The sequence below is a fragment of the Nannobrachium achirus genome (assembly GCF_963921795.1).
Source record: "Nannobrachium achirus genome assembly, chromosome: 1".
NCBI classification, from domain to species: Eukaryota; Metazoa; Chordata; class Actinopteri; order Myctophiformes; family Myctophidae; genus Nannobrachium; species Nannobrachium achirus.
In genome coordinates this window covers 43,806,796-43,833,184 of record NC_137810.1, presented here as the reverse complement: position 1 = coordinate 43,833,184, position 26,389 = coordinate 43,806,796, and the positions used below count along the sequence as shown (strand labels likewise).

The following is a 26,389-nucleotide window of genomic DNA, read 5'->3' as shown; positions in this document are numbered from 1 at the left end:
CTTATTGTTTTATTGCATTTTGCTATTTGGATATATTAAAAAAATCAAAAAATGAAACAATAATGAAAAAAAAAAACATTTCCTTGCATTTTTTTAATGAAAACAAAATAGTTGAAACAATGTATTATTCTTTTAACAAAAAATCGAAATCGAAATCGAAAATCGGGATTTCAGAGAAAATAATCGAGATTTTATTTTTTGGCCATATCGAACAACCCTAGGTGGAACCAGAACTTTTTCTTTGGTTCTGGTTTTGTTTCCATTGCACACGTTGCACTTGAGTTATGGGAATCTATGGGCGGGGCCAGCAGCGCTGCTGCTCTTTTTTGAGACCTTCCAAGTTAGTTCTGGTTATATGGAAACATAAGCAGAACTTGGTCCCGGAGCTTCCCTGGTACTTGAAAGTTCTTGGTTCTGGAAAGTTCAGGTTCTAGTTCTGGTTCGGCCCTACAGTGGAAAGACGCCTTATGAGACCATTCGGGTACCATTTCACCCTCCAATGGTGAAGTGACGGTTGGACTATCCTCCTAAATTCACCATCTTTGGCTGCAGTGCCAATCAATGGAAGCTATGGGACATTGAACAGGAACAGGAAACAACCACCATCTGCCCGCCAGGCACTACAGTCAAAGATACTGTGGTTCACAAGTACTGAGTGTACGAATGGAACCAAATGAACCCGTTTAAGAGTTGGCAAGAGTTAAATTAACATTGAGGATTTTAGAGCATATTTTAGAGATAAAAATAGTTTAACTAGGGGTCCATGCATATCAAACTGGGGGTCACTGAAAGTATTGAGAATCACTGATTTTAGGAGGACTACCCTGTTAACTGATATGTCACATTCACATGGGTCACCAGGAGTAATCACTGGTGGGATGTGGAGTGAGAAGTTCTCCACAGATTTAGAGACCAACCCCTCGCTCCGCTCTGGAGAGCAGCATCATAGCCCTGAAGATTCACCTCAGAACCACAGAAACTTTACACAGCTTAAACGATACGGTTCTCAGCCTTTAGTTTGCCTTGGAGATGACATCTGTAATTGTAACATCTCATGACTTCACCACACTTTAACAGGCCCTAATAGCATGTGGTTAGGGTTCACCCCTTGCCCCCGCAGAATCGGTCGCCAGTCATTAATCCCCTCGCTAGGGTGAGATCACGTCAAGCGGTAACCGCCGTCGTCGGTTCAACTCAGGTCTGAGAAAGCAGGAGGTTTTCTGGCTGCTTTGCTTAGCAGTGTGGCCTCTATAATTGAAATGTAATACTTGGCTACGATGTGAGATGGGGCTTTTCTGGAGCTCATAAGTTATGGGAGAGTGACCGGGCTGGCTTAGGGAGGATATAGCTTTAGCTTAATGAACTCATGATTAATTTGAGCTTGGAAGATGATTTGGTGAAACCTTAGCACCGAGGTGGAACAAGCAGATGCTGCAAAACTTGATCTGTTTTGCAGATAATTGTGTCTTTTCAACCTTGGCATGTGATTGGCCATCTTTCAGAGCCCCTTTTCTATTCTACAAATCATATTTAGCTCATAAAGAATCATGAACTGGCTGAAAATCCGCTGCCCTAGTTGGAACCGTGTGTTCATTCTATTATTTCAGGACCTGTCACTGAATGTTAGGAGAATGGTTATCGATGGATACTTGACTTTCTGCCACGTTGGAAGGGTGACAACAAACCAAAAGTCTGGAACAATATCTTAAATCTGTATGGTTTGCGAGAGCTGAGATTACAACTAGGGCTGTAACATTGAAGTTGAAGATTAATAGTCATACAAATAATTGCGATTAACGATTTAATTCTGTCCATGGCATTGAACATTGGAACATATTATGAATTCATTTTTGGAGCTGTGTGGAGCTCCCTATACGTGGCCGTGTGTGTGGGTATGTCTGCGTGTCTGTCTGTCTGTAGCCTACAGGACCTTTTGTGACCACACGAGGGCGCTGTTGTTCAGGCCAGGCCAGACACACACACACACACACACACACACACACACACACACACACACACACACACACACACACACAGCTCCACTTCGAACAGAGGTTCGATTTTTCATTTCTGTTTGCCTTTTAGGCTATGTAATGAAACATTTTACAGGGCAGATATTGCAAATAACTTACATATACTTAGAAATTACTGACATATAATAATTTTATACTTTCGGAAGAGAATACTGAAATAGCTTGAAGATCTGCTATTTCTGCTATTTTTGGAAAATGGAAATGACGATTATAAAAAATAATTGTGATTATCTCAGATAATTGTGATTATCTCAGATAATTGCAATCAGGCGATTACATAATAATTGTGACAGGTCTAATTACCATATCATATAAAAGTAAGCCAGTTGTTTTCCTTGTAACCAATGGTAGGCACACTAACCCCCATCCAAACCAGTGGTTCTCGTCTTGTTTCACAATACAGTAAACAGTAGGTTGTGTCAATAAAACTGCAATTATTTGACTTTTTTGATCAGCAATTATGCAGCTGATGTGTTTTAACCACTTTCAACCTACCGTCCTATTTTGGGCATGTTGCTATAGGCGAAAGTGAAAATAATAGTTCTACAAGCTGACAACTTGTCGCAGTGCAAACTATTTTCAGTGAAGATTTTTGGTGTAGAGGGGGGGAAAAGGAGGGGCCTAGTCTAGAGCCCTGGGGAACCCCAGGCAACAATGTATATAGTGTTTATGTGGTTAAGTTGTTAAATAAATAAAGTTCAGTTAAGTTAAGTTAATTAAAGTTAAGGTTAGGTAATTGGTGGCCTATTGGCATTGGACACAAAAATCTAGCTTTGACAGCAATACATATAAAGCTCTTTTTTCATTTCCGATGTGCAAACTCAAGAGTTTAGACCCAAACACCCCCATACCATACAGCTCGCCATCACGACCCTGTCAGGATGACCCACTATTGGGTCTTTAAACCACAGGTTGAGAAACTACTCACTCCAAACCTTCTGTCTCCAGTGCTCGCCCACGACGAGTCCTACTACGAGTACGTACCGGACCGCCTGACGTGGCACGACGCCGGGCGCTTGTGTAACCAGCGCTCCGGGGTTCTCGCCGCGGTTTCCAACGCCGTGGAGAACCGAGAGCTCACCGGCTTCCTGATGTCGCTGAACATCTCCCAGCCCGTGTGGATCGCCAGGAAAGTCATGACGCATCTGAAGAGTGAGTTCACCATGCGTTTGTGTGTCGCCTCTGATGGCTCGTATTGATATGGCAGCGCAGACAGTAGGCTCATTGTGCTTTGTCCTGCAACAGGCCGTGCACGAGCACACACACACACACACACACACACACGCCACGCATGCACACTCGCGCACGGCACACACGCACACACACACACACACACACATGCTGGCACACGCGTGCGCGCACGCACAAACATAAACATGCACTCACACACACAACAACACTGCCATGGCCAGTCCTCTCAGCTTCTAGTGAATAAGTATTTCCCATGTTTACAACTTAAAAGCCACAGTCCATGAGTTTTTATGTCCGTTGTCTCTCTCTCCCGATGCAACAATGTCTGAACTACAATAAAGATGGTGGTGCATCTATTGTCCAGCCAGGTGAGCCCTCTTTGTTGACATAGTCCACCAGTCTGTGACACCAGGGTCAAGCTGTCTCAATGGAAGACTAGGGAGTCGATTGCACATGTACTAGTTTAGTACAGATTGGTTCAAATTGTATTCGATAAAATAAATCCCGGATTATAGTTTTAAATATCAGACAAACCACAAACTGGCGTAGTGTAACCATTGTGTTAACCATTTTCAACCGCTTGTGTATGTCATTATAGGCAAATAATTTCAAAGAAATTCAAAGATCAATAAGCTCATGCCACATGGCGATACGACATGTTGCGCTCTTGTAGATCTGCTGCTTTCCTTATTTGTGTGTGCAACAACTCTTCCAAGGATTTGAATTTTAAGATAAGATGTTTATTTGTCACTGTATTCAACATACAACGACATCTTGTTTAGTTCATCCACTTCAAATCAAATAGCAGCATCAACAATGAAATACAGATACAGCAACATTATGATATATAAACTCCTAAGTCCATTATAATTCAAGTCATCATTTAGTTTTTTGTCATGTGTGCTGTCCATAACCCCTGGCTCTTTCTCTTTTCACTGTGTGGAATTTTCTCAAATGTATTTGCAATCAGCTTCCTTTGAAACTCTGATCCTGGAGTTCCACGGCCGGTCGGACACCAGGAACGCGCGCCTCCTGCACTCCTTCCCCGCCATGGCGTCGGTGACCGTGTGCTCCTGGCTCCGCTTCGACCCGCAAGTCTTCGGCTTCTCCACCGTCTTCTCCTACGCCACCGCCGCGTACACCAACGAGTTCCAGCTGCGCGCTCGCCTCGCCCCGGGGGAGCGTGTGCAGCTAGCGCTGCTGGTGCACGGCGCACACGGCCGATACCATGACACCTTCGCCCACGACGGCGCCTGGCACTCCGTCTGCGCCTCCTGGAGCCAGCAGGGCAGCCAGTGGGGGCTCCACGTGGACGGGCTGCCGGTCGCCAGGGGGCTGGGCCTCTATGTCTCCTCTGGAGGAGGAGCAAGAGGTAGGCACGGGACCATGATCGTTATTATCGCTTATCGTGGTTAAAAAGCGGAGAATTTAAATTATCGTGAGATTGTCCACCGTCATACATCATTTTACGTTTGCTGCGCTGCATAACTACGATACTTATTGAAAAGGACCTGCAAAGAGCTTACTTTTTACGTTCTCTTTTCCACTATACACCAAATCTCTTAAAAAATAGCCGATCTACAAGCTGACAACGAGTTGTCAGCGGCTATTTTGGGAAAATGATATTTTGGGGAAATGTTCACCCCAGAATATGGATGCTGGGATTTTAAGAGTTTTAAGCACATGTTCATTATCGTGATAATATCATTCCTCGCAATTATTTCTGAATAATCGTGATATGTCATATCATCCCATCCCTGGGAGTAGGAGGAGGAGGAATAGGAGGAGGCATCGGAGGCGACGGCCAGTTCATCGTGGGCCAGGAGCAGGACAGCTTCGGCGGCATGTTCAAGAGGGACGAGTCGTTCTCCGGCAGCATCACGCAGCTGTACATCTGGGAGCGAGCGCTTAACGACAGCGAGATCCTGGCCATGGAAAAAGACTGCTCACCCGTCTCCTCTGGCCTGGCGTTCAAGTGGAGCGGCACGGCGCTGGAAATCGAATCCTCCCTCGGCCGCCTGTGGGGGCAGAGCCCCTGTCAAGGTAAAGGGGAAAAAAAGTGGGGGCGCAACCGGCAGTTAGTGCAGTTGTCACGTGACGATTGTGAGTTCCGTTTCTCTTCTTCCCGCAATGCGTGCACGCACACACACACACACACACACACACACACACACACACACACACACACACACACACACACACACAAGCATGCATGCACGCACATATTTTTCTTATGTGTCAGACATGCAGTCATATTATCATATCCTTCACCATATGCAGGTTATCCCTTGCCTTGTCGGCTTGTCCCCTCTCTCTCACACACACACACACACACACACACACACACACACACACACACACACACACACACACACACACACACACACACACACACACACACACACTCTCTCTCTCTCTCTCTCTCTGTTCCTATATTTCCCTCCGTCTCTCTCTCTCTCTCTCCCCCTCCGCTTTGAGGAGGAGAGCCTTTGGGCCAAGTTGTAATTGGCGAACGTCGGGCCCCTAAATGGTTGTTGTAAATGTTTCATGTGTGGCGTCATGCTGGATCTCCACCCTTCAAAACAAGCTTCTTGCTCTCTGACAACGTGGTCCCCCGTGACTATTAGGATTCCAGGCTCGGCCCCGCGTCTGGCAATATGAGACACTCAACATACAGCGACTGTGTACAACACCAGATGCTATTTTTCTCTCTCCCAAGATTGTTTTCTTACATTTTAGTAATGGCCAAATATTGGTACTGGAAAGTAAAAAGCTCATTATTGACCATGGTTTTCAGTCCATCAATAAAACTTTACTGGATCCCTGGATACTTGCACACAGGAAATTGGTATTTATTAGCCCAGATTCCTCGACATACAGTATTATAGGCTATAATACGCTTATTTGTGTGATTTCATTTGAAGGAAATGTTGTGTGTTCATCAAAGTAGAGAATACCTGAAACTGTGCTCCTACCACAAAAGTACAAATGGAAAGCAGTGGTGGAAAAAAGTACTCAAATGCTTTACTAATATATCAATACTGCAATGTAGAAATACTCTGTTACCAAAAGTAGAAAGTACTCATCATGCAGAATGTCTAAAATGTAAAAAACGGTACTTTCTACTGTAGAAATACTGTAGAAAGCAATCCAAAATGCCTTTCCCTCTACCCCTTTTCCCTCTTCCCTCTACCCTTCCTTCCCCTACCAGGTTAGCCTGGTTCCAGCCCATAGACCTGCCCACTCTCAGAGTGGACTGTTTCTCTGGTCTGGTGGAGTTGAGTAAATGAATCGGCAGTTTACCGATCCGAAATTGCGGCTCCTCCAATGAGCGCAGGGGTGGGTCTAACGAATATCCAATCCGCGCAGCAGTTGAAACGATTACGTTTCAGGAAGAGCACACACACACCAGGCAGCAGTGGCACAGTGGCACACATACACACACGCTGATTTAATTCACCAAGCTGCTGATTACATCTATCATATAATTAGAGGAGTCAGTCAGTCAGAGGTCACAATGCATTTATCTATACACTCGCTTCAGTGATTGATCCAAACTTTCACATGGCATTGACCATTAGCATTATACACACGGTGACGGAGCCCGATTTTCATTTTTCCCAAATTCAAGCTATTTATTAGCGTTTTCTACAACACTTCTGTTGAACTCTACAGCCTGTTGTCAGGGTTACGGTCTGTTCCTCCAGGCCATGGGATCCCATAGCCCCTCTCACAGTTAGGAATGTTGCAGTGAAGAGACACACGTTTTCTCTCTCTCTCTCTCTCTCTCTCTCTCTCTCTCTCTCTCTCTCTCTCTCTCTCTCTCTCTCTCTCTGCATGCATGGGTCATGCATGCACCGGGTGATGTGTGTCTCATCTTCCAACGGGTATGGAAAAACTAGCAAGTGCATGCATACATCCCCATACTTCTATTCACCTAATTTTGCTGTTATATTATTTGTATCCATCATAAATATACACTCCTCCATGGGCTGCTCCTCCTTACATTATGATGCTCCCACATATTCTCACGCACGCTCCAGTTACTTTCCCCATAACCCACACCCTGCACATACTTTGGAGCACATATCTTCGAACGGGTAAGGTCTAGTGTTTTTGATTGCAGTTCTGTGTGGACGCAGTCACTCGCACAGACACACACGCGATGTTTGTTTTCATTGTGTGTGCTAATGGCTATGTTGTGCGCACAGAAGAAGCCACAAGTAGGTGGATCCGCTGATCAGTCAAAGTCTCTCCCCCGTAAATCGTTCAGACAGGGAACAATGCCAGACTAAAGCTTCAGCTGAGTCTAAAATCAGACTACTACCAGGTAGTAACACCACTGTACCCTTCCTTCCTTCCATCTCCTACCAGGTAGTAACACCACTGTACTGATCAACCCGTTCCTGTACTCCCTGCTAGACGCCAGCTTCCTGCCCTATCACAACTTCTCCCTGGAGGTGGTTCACGCCCCCCAGGCCGGGGAGTGCGTCACCTTTGACCCCGTCAACGGGAGCTGGGGTCTGGACGGCTGTGAGTCGTCCAGAGGCGCCGTGTGCCAGTTCGCTAAAGGTGAGAGAAGTACTCACGTGTTTTACTTGTCCCATTTCACAAGGTAAAAAACGTAAACAAAATCATTTGAAAATAGACATTCTGAAAGCTCGCAATGTTTCGCATCGCAACGCATTGTGAGCTTGTAGATCATCTGCTACTTTTAACTGGCTGAAATATGTACTGTGGAAGTGGTTAGTGCTTTGTAATAATCAAAATCTACAAAGTAACTAGTAACTAGTTTTCATATAATTGAAGTAAAAGTATTGCATTTTTAATTTTTTTCTTCTATTAAATCTCTTAATTACCATGATATTGAGCTATCAGTTAAGTTTTGTTCCTCTATGTGTCTGGTTTGGGAAAAGTTGTCTAGTGCTGACTGGACTGGCTGAGTAAACAGGGACTCAGACCCAATGTATTTCCAGAATAACACAGATAACACTTGTAGAACGGTTATTTTGAGAGAAAAATTCCCGACAATATGAATACATTTTTATATGTTTTATTTTGATGGTGTGCCTTTACTGTACTGTGATTATTGGCACTTAATCAGTGCTCCGCCTCACTCCTGACTGCTGCACTATTGTGCCATTAATCACGATAACGCACACCCTCTCATGTAATAATGCTTAATTTTCAGACTGGCATCCCTATTTTGGGCATGTCATGCATGATTATAAAAAAAAATATTTTTATTGTTTTGCAAAAATAGACCTACAAGCTGACATCATGTCACATTGCATCGCATTCTGAGCATTGACTTGGCGTCCAAGTAAAATGGGGCGCCAAGTCATCCCTATGTTGGACAAAAAAGCATTGCATCGTGCTTTGAGCTTGTCGATCGGCTAGTTGTATGACAGGGCCGAAGTGGTTGTGTTGTTTAGGCGTTGTTAGGGTAACGGAGGGGGGAGTGGAGGCGCTGATAGGTGGAATCACTGTGGAGAGCGGGTCTGAGATGCAGTACTGTAGGGCCATCTGGTTTGAACTAGTTTAAACTGTCCAACATATGTCATCTGTAATGTTATTCTTATCTCAGCCACTCCCTCCTTGATATCAGTTGAACAGATACAGCCCTCCACCTTTCACTAGATGGTGCAATAGTCCGGTGGTTCCAGGGGTCCTTGGGGAGGTTTCCCAATCCCCATTAAAATGTGTTAATACAATATCACTATGTTTTGTATATATATATATATATATATATATATATATATATATATATATATATATATATATATATATATATATATACGTATACGTATATATTTTCTAATAAGATCATGGGGTCCGCTGCACAAAAAAAAAAAAAAAAAAGTTTGAATGACCACTTCATTAATCTAATGGGCCCTCAGACAGGTCTCCTTCCAACACAGGACATTTAGAGCAAAACATGTGGATAGGTTTATGTGGATCAATTTCCGATTCCTCATGGGTCCCACTATCGATCCATTTCTATTATTGGTAGCTGTTGGCAAATCGGTTTGAATCTGGGGCATTCTATCACTTTCTTTGTCTTCAACTGATGCACAACATTGAAGCAATATGCACACGCCTTTTACTGGTAGTTGGCAAGCAATTCTTCAAAAGCTTTATTAGAACAACACAATGACACGCCTCTCGTTTCCCGAGACATGACGTCACGTCAGGTCCAGCTAGAATTGAGAGAGGGAAAGAGAATTGATAAACCAAAACCTTATTGAATTCCAGATTCTCAATATCTTCGGAATCGATTCCGTCTGATTCTCGATCCCCATCCCTATTTATCACGTCATGTTTTGAGCTTGTAGAACCGCTATTATATTTTCACAATTTCTGGGTCTCGGTCTGAAAAGATGACATGGTTTATTATATTCTAGCATAAAGTCATGCGATGGATTTCCTGCGAGACCCTTTTTCTCGTAAAGCGATTAAAGATGATACAGTGATAAATGTCCATAATCACAGATTTTAGCGAAGTGAACGAGACATATCAGTTTCTCAGCTGACGGTAATGACATCCCATTTGTCTGTGATTAAAGGCAGACACTCAGATACTAGTTAGACCGTCACAGTTTCCAGGGAGTCGACAGTAGACAGAGAGATGACTTCATCTCCACTCTATCACAGCTCATTAGTCTGTTGCTTTTCCCTTTAGCACTTGGAGATTTGTTTTTCAACCGCTTACAGTAAACCCTATATACTTGGTTAACCGCGGAGTCCCCCATGGGTCAATACGAGGTTTTATTGTGGACTGGACATTGCCTCATGAAAAATGATGGTTACTTTACAAATTATACAAAATAACACACACTAACACAGACACAAGCATACATAGATTTCACTTTTTATTGATAGATATATTAGGCCATAATTTATTTCCTGCATTATTTCATCCGCGGTTATCCGAAATTAATTATTATATTTGATTGATACAAATCCGACTGCACCGCGGATCACCGAGGTGCACCGCGGCTAAAACCGCCAACCGTGCATCTCTAGTTCACGCACACACGCACACACACACACACACACACACACACGCGCGCGCGCGCACGCACACACACACACACACACACACACACACACACACACACACACACACACACACACACACACACACACACTGTATATTCAGTACATACGTAATAATGTTATGATGATGATGATTAAGGATGGTTGTAAATTATGTGAATAATAATTCTATTTCTGTCTAGGTATGATTATGATCAGTTATACTATTCTTATTCTTATCATCATCATTAAAGTAATTAAAGTATGATTCTTATTATTTTCAGAAGGGGTGGAGGTCACGGGCTTCCCCAGGACGGCGTTCTTCACCAGACTGAGCCTGGACCCTCTGGCTAAGCCTGTGAGTCGTTCCTTTAGCATCCCATCTGTAACCTGTTATTACCCATTACACATCGCCCCCCCCCCACACCACGTGTCCATAACCGCAGTGTGCCGTCACGGTTCGATTCCCATGGACGAGATGCCTCACACAGTCTGTGTTGAAGTTGAGCAACGACCAGACCACTGCCACGAGATCCCCGAGAGGATTTTTAATACAGTATGCCCACAAAGTCTTCCACTGGTTTAACCGCTTTAGGCCTAGAATTATTTAATGCTTTAACTATTGAAAAATAGCAGTGCCGCGCTGTGAGCTTGTAGATCTGCTATTTTTGAAACATCTTGATATTTTTTTTGCAAGTCTTTGAATCTTTTTTTTAAAGCGAACATTTGTAACTCAAATATTTGCTTCTGGGGGGTCCCTGGAACAACATATTTTGAGATCGGGGTCCTCTGCCAAATCTAACATATAATTTTCCGAATGTCTGTCTGTCTGTCTGAGTGTCTGTCTGTCTGAAACCGCGTTTCTCCTCAGTGGCTGGAGCAATTGATCTGAAATCGCATCACCATCAGCATATGAACACACCTGACATAACTGTGAAGCCCGTTTGTCACTTTCACAAATCGTATGCTGTATAATTGCATTTTTATGGTGTATCTATATCTATTTAGCCTACAGTACCTTTTGTGACCACACATGTTAAGGGAGGGGCGCTGTTGTTCAGGCCATGCACAATCACACACAAACCCACACACACACACACACACACACACACACACACACACACACACACACGGGGGGGGGGGGGGGAGTGTGTGTGTGTGCAGGCGGGCAGGCGGGCGGGCGGGGGGTTGGTTCTGGCCCTGTTACAGATGTTGTCCAAAATCATGCAGATCGGTACACAGTATCTCTGTAGCCGTTAAATGGAACGGGTATTTCTTACATTGATGCTCCTACATATTAGCATGCAAGCACCAGTTAAAGTTACTTTCCATCCCTCATATACTGTGTGCACAGTGCACATCCCATGATCCACACACTGCACATCATTTCGGAGCTCATTTCTTTGAACGGGTAAGGGCTAGTACATGTAATTTTGGGGGTAAAAGTTTGAGAACCACTGATTTAGAAGAAGGAATCGGGTCAAAAACATTCAAAGACTTGTTCACGATTTTTCAAAAATAGCAGATCTACAAGCTCACAGCGCGGCACCCGGAGCCGCGCTATGAGCTTGTATATCTGCTATTTTTTTAATAGTTAAAGCATAAAATAACGGTTAAAGTGGTTAAAATCTAAAGTGACACAGATTTGCGTTGAGACGTAAATGGATTAACATCTCTGTGTGTGGACCTCTTGTAGCTATGCTTTTATATTAATAGTGAGTGATGTGGTTTATGCTGTACTGTACCTTCCAATGAACTCACCAGCAACCTGACGACGGCATATAATAACACTGCACCTTCCTGTCGCTCTCCACTGTACTGCATTTAAAATTGATGTTGAACTTTGGTAGAACTTTGGCTTGTACTGGGGCAAAATCCCCAAAAAGTCCAAATAGTGTCAGACAGGGCATCGGTTGTTGCTGTGGTTTTCTCTTAGAATGGTGAAAAATCTAATGTTTTAGCACATAGACAAACATTAACAAAACAGATCCTGCCAACATGAGAAAACCAACGAGCAGAGACCTGGTACTTATATCTGGCGAGAAGGTGAAATTATGTTCATGTTTTAGTAACCTTTGAAACTGAAAGAAGCCGCAGAAGTTCATAGGTTATGCAATGTCAGTGTAACCAGACAACCATTTATAATATGAATGTATTGGCAGAAGAATCCATGTTAGTTCATGTGCTAAAACAAATAGATTTTGGAAGGTCCGTGTGGTGCAGGGTAAAAGTTCCTGCTTACCAACCACCGTGGAGACCACCATGTGTTTCCATTCCTCCACTGCGCCTCCGGCTTGACCCCGCGACCTCTGATGAACACAGTTCAGGGGAAGATAAACTCTGTGGCTGCACCAGCGACTTCTACAGGTTGGTCTGTTTAGGCCAGTGGTTCTCAACCTGTGGGTTGGGACCCCCTGGGGGGTCCCCAAATTATTTTGGGGGGGTCCCCAGATGATTAACTTGATGTGCAACATTGTTTTCTCACTCAACAGTAAACAAACCGACATAAAGTTTAAGTGTAGGCTATAGAGGGTGTCTGCACATTTCTAAAGTGACAATTTAAGGACTTTTTAATACTTCTAAAATTACAAATTAAACATTGGCCAAATTGTCAAATAGTAGAGGCAGAAATTGCGTTGCGAGGCGTTGTGAGCATGTAGATCGGCTATTTTCACAATAAAACCGTGTTATACAAAATGTAATGCCTCAACTCTCAGTGATTGTCAGTGTAGGGGGGGTCCCCAGTTAAAATATGATTATTTTGGTGGTCGCGGCCTGTGTTTTAAAACGCCTGGTTTAGGCAGGGATGGCGTGTTCCTCCACATGCATTCTTTCACTCTTGATGATGGAACTCCTCACTGTCAGGTGAGCAGAAGCTGCTTGTGACTCCATTGTCCTTTTTCGATCTATACAAAGATCAAAAAAGAAAAGATATAACTGTGTTTGTAGAGCAATGGTTGCAAGTCGAGGTTTGTAGTAGTTCTTTGAGGTAATGTGTTCAATAACCCATTGGTTCTCAAAGTGTGGTCCAGGGACCCCCTAGGGTCCTTAGGGGGTGTTGCAGCATCAGTAGTTAACATAGCATCACAATCATTTTAACCACTTTATTGTGTGTTATAAAAATAATGCAGATATACAAGCACACTTCACTTTGTGCCGCACTGCCTGCTTGTACGTCTGCTATTTTAGAAAATATTGATCGATATTGAACATTTTGGGGGTATCTGGCACAAAACTCTTTCAGATGGGAGTCCGTGCTCAAATACATATAAATGTGGGGGTCCTTGAGATGAAAAGGTTTGAGAACCACTGTCCCGTGTTCTTTCTTCTCTCCAGGTGATGGATGAGTTGAGTGTGAACTCCTCGTCCAGGTACAGAGACCTGTCCTCGGAGCTGCGGCTGAGCGGAGCGCTCCTCACCGTCATGGAGGCCGACGGCCTCCTCCTGGCCCCCGACGACGCCCTCTACCTCTCCCAGCTGATGGAGCTGGATGCTGCTGATGCTGACGGAGAGGACGGAGGCTCTTTGACCGGGGCGGACCGGGCGGAGGTGATGGTGTCCATAGCCACCAACTACCTGAACATGGCCAGCTTGATCCTGGAGCCTGACGTGGCGTCTCAGTGGACCGGAAACCTGGAGGACGGGGTGAGAGGGAAGGGAAGGCTGTTTGCTGTCGCTTTTCTCCGTCTGTCATGAAGCCATTTTAACTCTCTTGCCACCAAAGGAACGCTCGTTATTTCCCTCTCCCGTAAAGTTAGTCTCAAATCTGGAGCGCACATAAACAACAATGGCGGCGGGATCACTTTTCTCCTCCATTTCTATGCCTGGATCTAGTTTCTCCATTTCTATGTCTACAACTGGTGCAACCGAGCGAGAAACTTCAGCCTTGTTCATTGGAACGGAAGCGCCCGTTCAACTTTTTTTTCACAACATGAGGGATATGCTGGTCTTTTATAAAACATTGTGGTTGGAAATAATGGTGGGATATTTTCTTTATGAAATCGCAAAGGTAAGCTACTTTTATGGCATTAAAAGACAGCCTTAGATCCTTATAAAGGCATATAGAGTAAATGGCGGTAAAATAGTTAACCCCCAGCATCCATATTGTGTGGAAAGCTTTCGCGGGAAATAGAAGATCGACAAGCTTTTGAGACGTGTTGTGAGCTTCTTGGTGAGCTATTTTCAGCTAAACCTTGCCCTTCAATAACAGAAAACAGAAAAGGAATCAGACTGTTAAGAGGGAGTCGTTGAGGAACCGGAATCGTTAAAATCCTAAAGCATACAAACCCTAGTCAGGTTGCTTTTTGTTGCTGCTAGTTTGGATGCATCATACAGTACGTGTGTGATGTTGGTTGTCTCAATCAGGTGAGCGTGGGGCCGTTCAGCGTTGTGAAGAGCATCGACCAGCTGACTGAAACCCTGGCCGACGCGCTGTCCTCTGAAGCAAGAGGCTTCCTGCTGTCAACCAAGAACATAGGTCAGTGCTTCTCTTCAACCAAGAACATATCCAGTAAAAATAAGGCTGAGGTTGGACAAAATGTTATTATTTAGTTTTTCAACTGATTCTGACAGGAAATTAGGTCTACTAGCCATTCTATACAGGAGGAAAATACCCAGAAAGAAAATTGCTTTAAGTAGGATGTGAGGGGTCTAACTAGGGGTTTGTCATGATGCTGAATCCATTGCAAGCATTTGTTTTGCACAAAAACATTCATTGGCCCCATAAAACGCCCACAAAACTGTGGAAAAGTGATGACTTTTCATCACTAAACCATCATTTTCTGGGACCATTGTTAGCCCAAGGAATGTTTTTTGTGCAAAACAAATGCTTGCAATGGATTCAGCATCATGTCAAACCCCTAGTTAGACCCCTCACATCCTACTTAAAGCAGTTTTTTTTTCTGGGTATTTTCCTCCTGTATAGAAAGTCGATGGGAGCCCAACTTGATTTGGCCACTGTGGGTATTTGCGGTGAGCAGATTATGGTAGATTTTTTTTTATCCTGGCTAGTAGACCTAATTTCCTGTCAGAATCAGTTGAAAAACTAAATAATAAAATTTTGTCCAACCTGAGTGTATTTTTTCCCTAGATTTACTAGACTAATAGGTCAGTGCTTCTCAGAGCTTTTCATGTCAAGGATCCCCAAAATGACCCATCTCAAAAACATTTTCTGACAGGGACCTCCAGAAGCAAATATTTGAGTTGAAAATGTTCGCTTAATTTTGTAAGCACTTTTTTTGCACACTTTGTCACGATTTTCAAAAATAGCAGATCTACAAACTAATAGCACAAAGTGATGGGCTATGAGCTTGTATATATATTTTATTACATTTTATTTTATTCTTCTGCACTCTGCACTAATGTTTCTATTGTATTCTAATGTCCTGTTAGGATGTGTTTCCTTGGCTTAATGTTTTATGTAAAGCACATTTGTGAAAAAGAACTTCCGCACACCCAGAAGTGTTTAACATATCTAAAACCCTTTGTACTGCTTCTCCGCCAGGCCAGAGAACCCGAGAAGCTTTAATTAAAATACTTTTTTTTTTTTATCGAAAACCGGAACTAAACCTCTCGGAACGGTTTCTTCACGGACCCATTTGATCGCTGCACTGAACCGAGTCAAACTCAATGTAATGCCTACAATGCCAAGTTTTTGTCAGGGTGGGTGGGGGTCCCCAGTTCAAATATGATTATTTTGGGGGTCCATGTCTAGGGGTCCAGTGTGTTAGTGGTTTGCTGGCTTCTGGAGGTACTGTGGGTCTAAAAAGCACACGTGAGGAAACATGCAGCCTGAGGGCCAGAACCGGCCCCTGGACCATCTAAATCCGGCCTGCGAAATGATAAAAAGCAGCAGATTTTGAGGCAAATTAATTGAACTCTTTTACAAATATTAGCAATTCATATTTACAAATGGAGTCCAGACCTGCATGCCACTGATACAGGTAAACTGTATGTGTACTGAAATGGTAAATATGAAATTGGGAAACAGTCTGCCATGAGTCTGTATTTAATGTACTGTAGATGCAATGATGACTCATCAGTGACCTACTGTATGAAGTGGTGCATGTAAGACAACTGGCTGATTTAAAAGTTGATAATGCATTTAGGTGGATTGTTTTATGTTACCCCAGCTGACCCCCATTCCATTAAAACAATACATTTTTTTAACTATTACATACATTTTATTTATTTACTTACTTATACCTAATAAAGTTTACTTCCCCACGTAAAGCTACTTTGAGTATGTAGAAGAGTGCTATATACTGTAAATCCGAGGAGATGTAGCAGCTATACAGTATAAACAGTACATACTGTGTGGCAGTGTTTGGAACTCATTATTTGCTGTTCTTTATCTGTACCTTGTTACTTTATATTAGCTCTATGAAGACTACAAACTATAATAACAATGTAATTTTAAGCTTATTTTTGCAACATTGCAACATTTCGAGGGCTTCAGATACTGTAGGATCTCGAAGAGACTTTGAGACTTTAATGCAACCTCTTGATGGTACACATGATCTCTGGAATCATGTGATCCAGATGTATCAGTCAGATTTTTCACATTCCATTTCCATTGTCTACGACTGACTTCCAAAGTTTGTGGGCATGGTACGTGGTACGTTTAAAAAAAGAAAAACGAAAAAAAAAAACAATGAATACAGCAAATCATGAACTTATCTCACACATCGAGGTGCCTCTAAACAACTCAGAGGCAAAACAATTTCACTTCCACTCATATGGAGCCCGGAGGCACCACAAATGATACAAATGGCACTGTGTGTTGCTGAAAATCCTCTCTTAGAAGAGGATTTTTACACTCATATGGAGTCTGCTGTCATTTACATTATGATTACATTATGACATTAGGCCTGTTTTGTGCAGTCTGACCCTGTGCAAAGTACAACTGACAAATGGCATTGTTTATCATAGCCTTCCCCCCATTGCCCAGCTGTGCCTTGCATCCAAAACGTGAAATAAATAAAACACAAAAGCAGGCAGTTGACTGGTATATGACTGTCTCTGTTGATGATGTGGACAAGGATTAATGAGATCAGGTGTACATCGAAAGGCATTTCAAAAATTCCACTCTGAGACAATAGAGAGAGAGAGAGAGAGAGAGAGAGAGAGAGAGAGAGAGTGTGTGTGTGTGTGTGTGTGTGTGTGTGTGTGTGTGTGTGTGTGTGTGTGTGTGTGTGTGTGTGTGTGTGTGTGTGTGTGTGTGTGAGAGAGAGAGAGAGAGGGAGAGGGCGAGAGAGTTTGACAGACTTGACAGACTGGTCTGTCAAAGCTCCACCCCTTCCCGGACTGATCTGAGACGATAAGATTGACGTTCCAATCAAACACACAACTTCCAGTGAAAGAGGATAGACGTCTGCTACTGGAGGGAATACTGACCCAGACCACTGGAACCTGCTGCTGACTCTGTCATCTGAACGGACTTTAACAACAACCACCCATCACAACGAAAATAAACTTCAGGAAACATTCTAGAAGAGGCAGTGTTACCACGACTGACTGGCTGATTTCCTATATCGAGCAGAGTGTTTGGCTTCACTTAAAAGACAAATGGCTTCCAAGGTGTCTCTCTCAGAAGAGGATTTTTCCTGTCCTGTGTGTCACGACATCTTTAAAGATCCTGTTGTCCTGTCGTGTAGCCACAGCTTCTGCAAAGCCTGTCTGCTGAAATGGTGGAGAGAGAAGTTAATAATGGAGTGTCCAGTTTGTAAGTGGAGACATTCTGGATCCAGGTTTCTGGATCCACCCAGAAACCTGGCTCTGAAGAACCTGTGTGAGGCCTTCATACAGGAGAGACAGCAGAGAGCTTCAACAGGGTCTGAGGTTGAGGTTCTCTGCAGTCTGCATGCTGAGAAACTCAAACTGTTTTGTCTGGAATGTCAACAGCCAGTGTGTGTTGTGTGTCGAGATTCTAAAAAACACACCAACCACCGTTTCAGACCCATCGATGAAGCTGCTCTGGATCACAAGGAGGAAGTCCGGGAATCACTGAAGCCTTTACAGAAGAAGCTGGAGGTCTTCAATAAAGTGAAAATAAACTGTGACAAAACAGCAAAACACATTAAGTTCCAGACCGAACACACAGAGATGAAGATGAAGGACCAGTTTAAGAAGCTTCATCAGTTTCTACATGATGAAGAGGAGGCCAGGATCGCTGCCCTGAGGGAGGAAGAGCAGCAGAAGAGTCAGATGATGAAGGAGAAGACTGATGCTCTGAACAGAGACATATCAACCCTTTCAAACAACATAAGAGCCATAGAGGAGGAGCTGAGAGCTGAACACATCTCATTCCTGCAGAACTACAAGACCACAATGGAAAGAGTCCAGTTCACACTGCCGGACCCACAGCCGGTCTCAGGACCACTGATAGACGTGAACAAACACCTGGACAACCTGACCTTCAGAGTGTGGAACAAGATGAAGGACATTGTCTCCTACACCCCTGTCATTCTGGACCCCAACACTGCCCATCCAGAACTCATCCTGTCTGATGATCTGACCAGTGTGAGAAGTGGAGAGGAAGAGCAGCTTCCTGACAACCCAGAGAGGTTTGACCACTATAACTATGTCCTGGGTTCTGAAGGCTTTAACTCAGGGACTCACAGCTGGGATGTTGAGGTTGGAGACAATACACACTGGGCACTGGGTGTGTTATCAGAGTCTTACCAGAGGAAGGGATACAGTGAGGGATACAGTGAGGGTCAATACTGGCAAATACAGTTTGATGAAGTACAGATTTTGAAATACGCAGCATTCTCCTCATCAGGGCCAAACCCTTATCTCTCAGTGGAACAGAATCCCCCGAGGATCAGAGTCCAGCTGGACTGGAACAGAGGAAAGCTGTCCTTCTCTGATCCTGATACCGACACACAAATACACACCTACACACACACTTTCACTGAAACACTCTTTCCATTCATTTTTACTGATGATACTCTCCCTCTGAAGATGTTACCAGGGAAGATCAGTGTAACTGTGGATGACGTAGTTAGACATGAGTTAGACGACGACGATGATGATGATGATGATGATGATGATGATGATGATGATGACATGATGATGACATGATGATGATGATGATGATAACCTATCATTAACACTTTAAAGGGGGATATCAATCAATTGTGTTATTATTATGGTTAATAATAATAATATTATTATGGTAAAGTTAAAGTACAGTAGCTACTATGGGAAAATAGTTTCCAACGTCCCATCGTGAATTGCGCAGAAGGTGTGCGCCAGTTTCCGGCGTCGCAGCCAAGTGTGATCTACAAGCTCACAATGGTTGCATCTGCGACGCGACGTGAGCTTGTATGTCTGCTGTTCTCCGGAAGTGTTCAACAAATTAATTCTACAGTAAATTATCGTGGAAACAGGTGGATAAAATATACCAAACTTTATGTACAGCTGATGATGCTTTTTTCATTTCAAAATGTACCAGACTGATATGATACTTTTACTGCTATACTTCTACAGAGTTTCATAAAATATAGAATTACTTTGGATGAATCTGAGAAGGTTTTATTTAACAATTTCATTCATTATACGGTATGTTGTTTTGTTGTTTGTTTTTTAGAAATTCATGTTTTATTTAGTGTGTGATCCAATTAACTAACCGGTGCCTATTCACCAAATAGTGTCTATTCTGACCAACTACTGCCTATACCAACGAGTGCATCATATTCATTATTATTTTGACAAAATAATTTGGCAACTGTATTTTGCTTTTATTCAAATTATAGATCAAAAAAAAAAGAAGAAAAAACATATCTACCGGTATGTATAGAAATCATTTAAAAATATAATAAATATATCTACCACCCAACAGCAGTGTTATTTGAGTTCATTTGCATCACATAGTTAATTTGCATCACATAGTGTTCCAGAGTTATGAACTCTGGAACACATAGGTACATTCTTTATTCTGAATGAATGAATGAATGTTTTTATCTGGAGGGCCGAATTGTCATGTGAAGCGTGACCAATCCTCAAAGTATCCAATCATCAGACCGGGACGGACACCACACATACATTTTGGACGTACGGGACAGATTCTGGACGTACGGGACAGATAAAACATGATCATTCTGGACTGAAATGACCATATATGGACATGAGGTGACACACATTTTGTTTTTGATAAAACCTGTTCATTCTGGACTGAAATGACCATATATGGACATGGGACACACATTTTGTTTTTGATAAAACCTGTTCATTCTGGACTGAAATTACCATATATGGACATGGGACACACAAAGCCACTCCTTGGAAGGGAGTGGCTACCACTATTACCATGGCAACCGGAAGCAGATTTCGTCCGAGCCATGGGATGGTTCCATTCACTCACAGTTTATACAACACAGGAGCTAGTTCTTGAACGGATGGTCCGTTTTTTCAAAGTTTTTATTTATTTATTTTGAAGCTGTTGACGACATAAACACGAACGATTCATGGTTGGGGTCCGATCGTGCATGATGGATATTCTCGCGACCATGTTAAAAGGTAAAAGAAGCCAGGCAGTGAAAGACATAGCGGCATTTTCGGGTTGCTGGGATGGTCCGGTCAATAGGGATGTGCGCGTGTATTCGGTTATCCGACAAAAGGCGTGTAAACCACTATTCGTTTTGAAAATAAAATTTGGTTATTCTATTAAATATATTTTTAATTATTGAGAAATTAACTTTATTAAACATTTAAATTCTGCGCCCATATTACTGTCTTGTCTTAATAAAATGTTACTTTTTAACACGCAAATTAAGCATTCCCTTGGTTGATTTGCGGAGCATGACTGTCTGTGTCACAGTCTGACTGTTGCGTGCTGTGGTCGCAGTGACCTGCAGTGAGTGTGCATGGCACTGCACGCAGCCACACACCAATCACTCGTTACCTCAAGTAGGATACCCAGCACGCTGCATCTGTGATCCGGTCCATGAATTAATCCATATTTTGAGGTGAGAACAAGCCAAGGAGCTGAGAATGGAATACCATAATGTAGGCCTTGCTAACTTTGAAGAGAGCAGAGCTGTTGCTCAGTTAGTATAGCGACTCCAGCCAGACGTCAGCTGTTGTAGCGACCAAGCTGCGACTGATGCGCTAATTATTGATCTGACGGTGACCTAGATTCGCGCAATGATGTAATTGATTAATTTGAGCAAGATTTCAATATTATATAACATTTTAAAAGGCTTTTTTTATCTCTAAATTTTTATCCCACGATTTTTGTAACCCATTTTTTCACCCGGTGCCAATTGCCTAAGCTGTGATCCTGGGCTCTACTCTCCCTCTGCCAACCTGGGGAGGGCCCCGAACTGAGCTCATGCTTCCTTCAATGCATGAGGAGTGAGCAGGCCGCTTCTTATCACCTGACAGGGGGAGCTTCCCCGGTTGGACGTAGCGCGTGGAAGGAACACGTTATTCCAACCAGTTCCATTCCCCTCCATCAGGCGCCCCGGCTGGCCAGGGGGAGGCTTTATAGAGAACAGGATTACTGCATGTTTTTGTGAGGGTATCTACCCTAGGAGACACGGGGAGAACATGCAAACTCCACACAGAAAGGCCCTTTTGCCAACCCCACCTAGGGTGTGGGCACTGATGACGCAGAGGAGGGAACACGCCCCCAGCACCCACAGTGTCCCCCGGCGGGAATCGAACCCAGGACCTTCTAGCTGTGAGGCGACAGCACTACTGACTGCGCCACCGTGCCCCTTTAAAAGGCTTTTATATACTCTTGATTAGGGATGTGAAAAAAAATCGAAAATCGACTCATGCTCACGGCGACTCAAAAAGTAAGAGTCGAAAAATCGAATATTTTTTTATTATTAATTTTTTTATACGTTTTTCTAAAGTTTTTCCCCCAAAAATGTTTTAATCGCTTCAAAAACGTTATAAGCGTTAATGTTTTCCAAATGTGAGAGGACCGGTGTGTGGGTCTCTGTGTCGGAGACGAGTGCATGTCTGTGTTGTGCATGCATGCATCGCAGATTCGCATGCATGCGGCGCTAGTCAGGTCCGCGGACTACTGGTTGAGAAACACTGCTGGACTGGTCTGATGCGCGCGTCATAGCAGTGCGCTGACTTGTTTTGTTTACGTGCCTGTGTGCGCATGCCATGCATGCTTGCCACGAAAGCTCGCTTGGCAGCGTCGCCTCGTGTGCAGTGATTTTGTCAAGATTGACAATAAAACAACACAAAATGCACTACAGTACTCGTCGTTAATGCGAAACACCCGTGGACGCGGTCGGGGAAGGAGAGCGGGGCAGACAAAAGCTCCACATTGATACACCAGCCTGGGGTGCCAGCCACGGCAGCCAGAGCGTTCCCTCTACGTTCCATGGACTTTGTCACTCCGCTTCTAGTCTCTAGAGAACAGTACAACGAGACGCATAACGGACGCTTGAAAAGGTCTCCCTTCCTAACTTAGACTTACGGAACAATTGCTGTATTGACTTTGACCTCTAAGGAACAAAGTGCTGTATTGACTTTGACCTCTAAGGACCTTCCAGGAAGAGTGCCCATGTGCGCCTTGCGGTGACACGCTTCCTAGTTTCTTCTTTTTTCGCACTGATTTTTGACGCTGCACTATTGGGTTGTTGGTGTTGGTAGTTTCTGAGTATTTTTGCTTTGTTTAACAATGACAGTGAGATACTTGTTTGCACTAACTAGCATTGACTGCTATGGTCTCTTTTGCAAGACACTTTATGTATATATACTTATACTAGAAAAAAGCCCCCTTTCCTATGTGAAAGTCCCCTGTACCCAGAGATGTCTACAGTCCAGTGGGCAGCTAAGCAATACAAATTTAGGATAGCTCAATATTAAATATGCATTTTCTTTCCAAAATGCAAAATAGTGTGAAATGGGGGGGTTAAAATAAAAAATAAATAAATACATTTCTGTAACTGTAGAGAACAAACAGCATATTTGGTGTAGGCAATTTTATTTCAGTTCTAAAAAGGTGTAAGTTGTGAGTGACATGGACATGAACAGTAATTAGGCACACACACACACACACACACACACACACACACACACACACACACACACTTTATGTATATATACTTATACTAGAAAAAAGCCCCCTTTCCTATGTGAAAGTCCCCTGTACCCAGAGATGTCTACAGTCCAGTGGGCAGCTAAGCAATACAAATTTAGGATAGCTCAATATTAAATATGCATTTTCTTTCCAAAATGCAAAATAGTGTGAAATGGGGGGGTTAAAATAAAAAATAAATAAATACATTTCTGTAACTGTAGAGAACAAACAGCATATTTGGTGTAGGCAATTTTATTTCAGTTCTAAAAAGGTGTAAGTTGTGAGTGACATGGACATGAACAGTAATTAGGCACACACACACACACACACACACACACACACACACACACACACACACACACACACACACAAATAAATAGTGCAACGTCAAGACATAATAAGGCATATGGTGTTAATGAAATTTTTTAGGTGTTTTGATTAGCAATAAATAATGTTCTGTTATTCCCCCTCCCCCTTAAATGCTTGCTTAAAGGAGTAGTTCACCACTTTTCAACCTGTCTTCATATAATAGGTCCTCACTAATGTTCATAATAAAATAGCACAATTTTTTTCTATTCAGTCTGGGTCTCATAGGAGAGCTGTCAAATCCTTCCTACCGGTGACATCATCGTTTGACAAAAAAATAATAATAATATTTTTGAAGAAAAAAAAATAGATTTTTATTATCACGAGAACAATAGCTTCCACTTTAACATTGCAACTTTTTCAGGAATAGAAAGCCTGCAGTTTCTATTAGCTTGCATTTCCCATTGATGATGTCACCGGTAGGAAGGATTTGACCCACCCACAGCTCTCCTATGAGACCCAAACTGAGTAGAAAAAAATTGTGATATTTTATCATGAACATTAGTGAGGACCTATTATATGAAGATAGGTTGAAAAGTGGTGGAGTGCCCCTTTAAATGATAATGTAATTAAAGGAGTTCGGTATAAACAATGTTGTCAGTTGTTCCGTCGTCATCACTTCCAATGACAGGGTGTGGCTGTTTCCCGGCTGACTGGTCCGATCAGGGTTATCTGAGAATTATATAGCAGGATTTTAGAAAAGAAAGGTAAATTAGAATGTAGAAAAAGAAGTGTTTGGGAAAATATGTCATTTGATTTTCTCTTCCGACTTTCCATACAATGCACAACTGAAAGATTTGTATATTGTAAACAATATACTATATATGTAATATATAGAATTAAGTATTTGTGACACATTTTACTACATGACTGAAACGTGGATGCAAGCAGAGCAGGTCAGACATAATATTAGTGTTTGCATGTGATGGGAGGATGCAATGACTTGCGCTGTACTTGTGACTGTAACTGAACAATCACTGACATTGGGTACACACACACACACACACACACACACACACACACACACACACACACACACACACACACACAGTTATTACAACCCTTTTTTATTAAATATAGAATGTAATATTCAGGCCTATTGTATACAGGCTATTTGAAAATAGGCAATATGGGACGTGTTGTGAGCTTTCAAACATTTTAGTACTTTTACTCCCCAAACGGGGTCTGGAGGTCCTCCCCCCAAAAACCTTTTGTAGATCTGTGTTCTGGTGAATGTTTTATTTTTATAATTTTATTATGTTTGCTTTACTCGCATTGGAAAAGGGTGGGTACAATATCAGCAATTAAAATGCAAAAAGTAGGTGTACAGAATTTGATTTGATAAATTAGGAATATATCTGTGAGATTCCATGCACTGCCCACACCCCTGCGCACATAGTAGATGTAATGTCCTGTGTTCTGGTGAATTTTTGGAGTTTGATACAAACAATGCGTGTACAGGAGTGTTGGCAAGCCTGTACACAATGCAGGGGCAAAGAGCTGCATTATTCACTTTTGTTCCCTTTTAAGTGTATTTTGATGGTAATACTTTTGTACTTTTACTCAAGTAACACATTCGAACACACACATTTTACTTGTAACAGAGTACTGTTTTACCGAAGTAGAAATATTTCATTACTTTTCCACTCGCAGCATCAACGGGTTGCTGTTGGTGTTATACACCGAATCGTGACCTATAGAAAACGGTGACTGCGATGTTTTGTTGTTTTAAATAATGTTTATGTAATTTCTACACAGATGTTGTTTGTTTTAGGTCATTTCTACAAACGTTGTTGTTCATAGCTTAGGAGGATAGGATCGAGTAGGCCATGGGAAGGAGAGTAGCCTACTTTTACCTAAGTAAAAACGTACTTTTTCAACTCTGTATCCACGGATGTTGCTGTTATACTCCGAATCGTGACCTATAGAAAACGGTGCCCACAACGTTTTGTTGTTTCTCGCACACACGTGTGGTCGGCGCGCATGTGTGCGTGCACATACAAATGAGAGTGAATAAAGCAAAAATAAACAGCACAATATGTCAGCAAGTGTTGAAAGAAAGTGAACAAAAGTAAGTAAATAATCACCTGTTGTTGTTGCTGCTGCTTCTGCTGCTGCTGTTGCTTTAACCACGCGTAAATAGTAGTTGCGTTTCGACGGCCAAGGGATGTCTTTTTTTTCGTCCCATGTTTTTACACGGGAGGTGTAAAAGGAAGATCTGTCCCAACGATGTTGTTTCTTGAATTTGACTTGGAAAGATTGCATCGCCGACTACTGAGCAAACGTGTTTAATTTTAAATGGATTTACAGTCATGTTTGCTGGTGTTGTGTCTGTGTGATAACTCTGCACCAGAGCAGTACGTGCAATGAGTACGTGACGCGAAAAGCTGTTGGCACATGCGCAGTTGGGTGGGCCTAGCGGGCATTGGGCAAATAGCTGGCTAAAAAGCGCCTGAATAATTTCGTTTTATATTAACTGTACGCCAATGTAAGTACATTGATGGTGGCAAATGTGCCTATAACGTTGGCAGAGTACTGATCAGTACATATGCCAAGTGTGGAACCTCTAGGATTAGTGGGTGGCTGGGAATAGGGAGCATACGCCATTTGGCACTCCATGGACCATTTGGGGGCACTCCATGGACCCCTTCAGCTATAACTATATGTAAGATATTATTCGCCCCCTCTATTGATGCACCTTCTCCTTATT

General features: G+C 42.8%; 1 protein-coding gene across 1 annotated transcript in view; it reads left to right on the top strand.

Moving 5' to 3' along the window:
* LOC308288039 (adhesion G protein-coupled receptor D2) overlaps positions 1-26,389 on the top strand; it is a gene marked incomplete at both ends in the record, with an annotated part of 125,960 nt that overhangs the window by 2,554 nt on the left and 97,017 nt on the right. The window contains 7 exons of the mRNA XM_080729383.1: positions 2,982-3,185; positions 4,195-4,596; positions 4,992-5,267; positions 7,599-7,796; positions 10,547-10,620; positions 13,599-13,907; positions 14,628-14,739. Of these exons, the coding sequence (XP_080585509.1) occupies positions 2,982-3,185; positions 4,195-4,596; positions 4,992-5,267; positions 7,599-7,796; positions 10,547-10,620; positions 13,599-13,907; positions 14,628-14,739 (1,575 nt within the window). The remainder of the gene's footprint in view (positions 1-2,981; positions 3,186-4,194; positions 4,597-4,991; positions 5,268-7,598; positions 7,797-10,546; positions 10,621-13,598; positions 13,908-14,627; positions 14,740-26,389) is intronic.